This window comes from Frankliniella occidentalis, unplaced genomic scaffold (genome assembly GCF_000697945.3).
Source record: "Frankliniella occidentalis isolate FOCC.00 unplaced genomic scaffold, Focc_3.1 Scaffold1583, whole genome shotgun sequence".
Lineage (NCBI taxonomy): Eukaryota > Metazoa > Arthropoda > Insecta > Thysanoptera > Thripidae > Frankliniella > Frankliniella occidentalis.
Genome location: NW_026268683.1, coordinates 12,230 through 16,687, shown reverse-complemented (window position 1 = coordinate 16,687; position 4,458 = coordinate 12,230). Strand labels below are relative to the sequence as shown.

At 61.1% G+C, this 4,458-nt stretch overlaps 1 protein-coding gene across 2 annotated transcripts; it reads right to left on the bottom strand.

Moving 5' to 3' along the window:
* Nucleotides 1-6: 6 nt before the first annotated feature.
* Nucleotides 7-2,419, bottom strand: LOC113218000 (uncharacterized; the record flags this gene model as incomplete). Of its 2 annotated transcripts, none has more annotated exon segments than XM_052276080.1 (3): nt 7-1,237; nt 1,318-1,681; nt 1,965-2,419. In XM_052276080.1, coding segments are annotated over 3 exon segments (1,437 nt in total), but the record flags the coding sequence as incomplete, so codon positions are not given.
* Between the last annotated feature and the right edge of the window lie 2,039 nt (nt 2,420-4,458).

Genomic DNA, 4,458 nt, shown 5'->3' with positions numbered 1-4,458 from the left:
CAAAAAACATAAGAAGGAACAAAAAACTCAAAATCACGGTTGAATGAAGCCATAACTCCATTATCTACTCACAAAAACAGTTTTGAAGTATTTAAACAAAATCTAGAGTACATCTATTTGTCTTCTCTGGTGGGGTTATTTCTAAACACGGAAATCTTATTTTTGTAAATATAGAAAGCATGGTAAGCATTATGACTATCATAACACTTCCAACAAACTATCTTTATAAGAATTCCGCATTGCCATGGCATCAGTACAGGTAATGTAGTTCAATTACTCATTGGTTTTCAGTCTCCATTTTAAAGAAATTGTAATTAAAGAACCAACATTGTTAATTTTTTGAGTTATCCTTGGAGATCTAATGATTGTCTTATAGGCTTGCATTAGATGCATTAATGAGAAATATGGGCAGAGAAAAGATAAATGTGGATTTTCTGTTGACACTTGAACTATGCAATACCCTGCAGATTAACGTCATGCAAAGAAGGAAGTATTGACTTATGCGGAAGACTGCTGCTCCAAAACAAACTCACGCTGCTTCCTGAGGATTACGCCTTGGGGCAACACGTAGTTCAAATCTCACCAGAACATCCTACTCCTAAACTCAGCCCCAAATCTCTCAGACCCACAGGACCCTGAGCGCCTCGGTCCCCTTGTAGGCCGAGCGGGTGATGGCCTCCACGGGGTTGGAGCTCCAGCGCCGGTGGATGGGGACGGGGGGCTTGCCGTGGTGCTGCCGGGTCACGGGCACGGGCAGGCCCACCTCGTGGAAGGAGCCATGCGAGCGCGCGGGGGACGGCGTGGTCGCGGCGGAGTGGCTGTGCCACGGGGTGGTGCTGGCGGAGCTGGCGGTACCCGGGGGCTCGCTGGTGCCGTTGAGCTGCGTGCTGCTCAGCAGCGGCAGCCCCACCTCCTGGAAGGACCCCATGGAGGAGAAGCCGCTCTCGTCCTCGGCCGAGCTGAGGCTGGGCTGCGGTGTGGGCGGCGCGTGCTTGCGCGTGTCCCGGTGCAGCAGCCGGTCGGCCTCCTCCTTGCGTAGCGCCTGCCGGGCCTCCTCTAGCCTGTTGCCGGCGCCCAGGTGGTGATGGTGGTGGTGCGACCCCGAGAAGGCCGACTCCAGCCCGCTGAGCAGCGACGCGGGCCCCGTGTCGTAGTCGCAGTCCTCCGTCGTCGAGGAGTTGCTGTTGGACTCGGACGCGCACTCGCGCAGTCGGTTATAGGAGGCGCAGCTCACAACCTGCATCGCAAGAATCACGTCGTTCGACGAAACCCACATCGAAAACACCCTGACATCCAACTGAAAGCACTTCCACTCACCTGAGAGTTCCGGATGTTGAGCTTCCTCCTGAGCGCGCCGGCCACGTCGGCCACCAATCTGTCCCCGTGCGGCGGCCCGTCCTTGACGCTCCCGTTGGCGGTGGGGGTGGGCGACGTCTGCGACGAGTCGTCCGGGTGGTCCAGGGACACGACGGAGCTGCGCTCGCTGCGAGGCTCGCTCCGGGGCTCGCTGTCCCCGGAGCCCGAGCCGGAGGCCGAGCCGGAGCCAGACAGCCGGTGCGCGAGGTCGGGCTCGCGCGTGTTGAGCAGGCTCTGCACGGTGCGGAGCAGCCGGAACGCCTCCTGCGACAGCTTCTCCGGGGGCACTTCCTCCAAGTCAGACTGAGATGGTCTGGGACGCCTCCTGTGCCAAAATAAAACACCTTAGTTCTGTTCGCGAACCAAGTCGAGCAACAGAAATCTACGGAGTCTGACAATTAATGAATGAACTAATCAGACCCCGGAAAATTTCGTAGTTATACTGTACCGCATGCAGCCGTGCGGACGCGTTGCCTACTCACAGGGGGCCATAAGTCACAGCGATGAGAGACGGAAGGCAAGCCTCACCGCATGGCTGCACGCGGTACACTGTGACGATGTAATTGTCCGCGGTCTTGTCTTTGGGCCACTATGTATGTATATCTCACCATGTGAAGTCCCTGAAGGCGCTGTACGACTGGGAGTCCTCGATCTGCGTGATGCTCTTGGCGCGCTGGAAGTCGGGCAGCGAGTCCCTGGGGCTGGCGCGGCCGGGGCAGACGTCGACGGTGTGCACGGAGCGGGAGCGCGGCACCCTGCCGTTGGGGGTCTTGGGCCTGAGGCCGCCGGGCCCGGCGCTGGCCGCCAGCTTGAGGTTCCGGTGCGCGCGCTCCAGGAAGCGCACCACCTGCTCCATGACGGCCCGGTACATGTGCCGCGAGTTCTCCGTCTGCCGGAGCTGCCACTGCAGCGTGTCCACCTGGTTCTGCAGCAGCACGTTGTCCACCATGTCGGCCGTGTCGGGCTGCGCGGCGTGCTGCAGCAGCACGCTCCCCGGCCTGCCGGGCCCCGCGCCCCCGCCGGTCTGCAGCCGCCTGTTCTCCTCCTGCAGCGTCTGCAGCTCCTGCGGACAGAAATCATCAACGTCAGAAAAACACCAACAAACGACCGGCGCTTTGTCACGCGAGTCCCTCCCCGGCTCCCCCGCGGCCGCCGCCGGGACCTGCCCGTCGACACCCAAACTACCTCTCAGCGCCCGCGGCGGGCGGGGCGCGGCCGACCAGGGCCTTCCCTAACAATACAGATCATGCGCAGCGTGGTCACCACGCCCGCCTCAGTTTGGGAAAAGGTTAAAGGGTGATGCCCCTACCGCCCCTTCCCCTCGCCCTGCGGCCATGGGAACGTACACGGCGCGGTCGGGGGGAGAGGGGGGGGGGTCTGACCGACAGGTAATTGCCTCTCCTCTGGCGGTGGGGTGCGCCAGGCCAGGGGGCCCAACGGCCCCAACGGCGGTCCTGCCGAGGCGGGGGCGGGCGGGCCGCGCCTGTACGCCCCTGCACCGGAAACGGCGCGAACCGAAACAACAATCAGCTATCTCCGGGGCACGTCGGTATACGTCTCGCGTCCGGCTGTGTACGGGCACCCCTACCCGCACGTCCGTATCCAACACACTGCGCATTAGCAGACTTCCGCGGGGCTGAGTCGGGACGGCGAGTCCAGCAGAGTAATGAAGTGAAACTATCGCGGCTGCCCCCGCTGCCCCCGGCGCCTGCACCTTACCTAACGCCGCTTTTTGCGAGCGCGCGAGTCTGTGTGTGATATGAAGAAGTGATCGCCGGGCGTATAATAATCGACCGGTCCCGCTCGGCCCAGCCCACCCCGCTGCGGACGGATATGGATCGCACCGCATCGTTGAGCGATCGGTATGGTATTTAACTACCGGCCTGGCTTACCATGCTAACGAGATTACCCCACGCCACGCCACGCCACGCCACGCCGCGCGTATCGCAGCCGTGCCGTATCATTTTTTTTACGCGGGGCCGCGGAGCCGAGTCCCGAGCGGCACGGAGCGGCGACCGTTCAGCAGTTTCTCCCTCCTCGCGGCCCGCTCAAGTATACAGTATATGGGGCCGCCTAACGAACGAGGGCGCGGCGAGGCCCCCGTCGAGGATCGACGAGTCCAGGACGTGTCCAGGACGTGCCCATCGGCTCCGCGGCGACCCGATGGTGATCGCGAGAGGCCCCGCGCCGCCATCTGTCTCTGTCCGGCCCTCGGCGAGGGGCCGTAAACACGGTGCGCAGCCCGGGCCGCTGTCAGCGATATTCCATCGACGAGCAAAAAACAAAAAACAAAAAATGTGGCAATAACGAAACGACACGCTGCTGTACTAATAAGCGCGTTTCCGAGACGCAGAGCGGGCTTGTAGGCGTTGATCCCCAGCGCGCCCTCTCCAAACGCTTCGCCGCTGCACACGTAAGCACGTAAAGAGGCTTCGTTACCGACACCTTAATATGGTCTATTTAAAGCACGGTGGAGGGAGAGACGGTGGGGGCACAAGAGGTCTGTTCGTGGGTCCAGAATCTCGACAGGTTGGGGGATAAACGCCCTGGTCGGGGCCAACTGTAGGGCGCGTTCACACTACCTTCAGTCAGGACCGCCGTGCAGGTAGGTAGGTGGGAAGCCCAGACTCAGCTTGCGCGGGACGGGCTCCTACCTGACTCTCTCTCTCGCACACTCCGGCCGTGTGAGCCGGGCGAGGGTCGGTGCCGCTCAAGCTAAGTCGGGGCGGCCCAGCTACCTGCATAGGCCACCTCGACTGAGGGTACTACGTACCAGCACGTTAGATAGCCCCGACTCGGCCGTTAATCCCCCAACCTGTCGAGATTTTGGACCCACGGGTCCCTATGCTGGGAGACCCTCGTGCCCCCACCGTCACTCCCTCCACCGTGATTTAAAGCGTCACGTATTGAAACGCTCCCCTACCCCCCACCTCCCCTTTTCTAACCCAGCTCCACCTCGCTAATAGACAGTTATAGTGGAGCCCAGTGACAGGGGAGCCCCATCGTCGGCCAAGGGGAGGGGGGACGTCAGCCCACCACGCCCCACGGGGGGCGTCACGCGTTCCGATCAGGAACAGATGAGCGCTCACCAATACCCCCCCC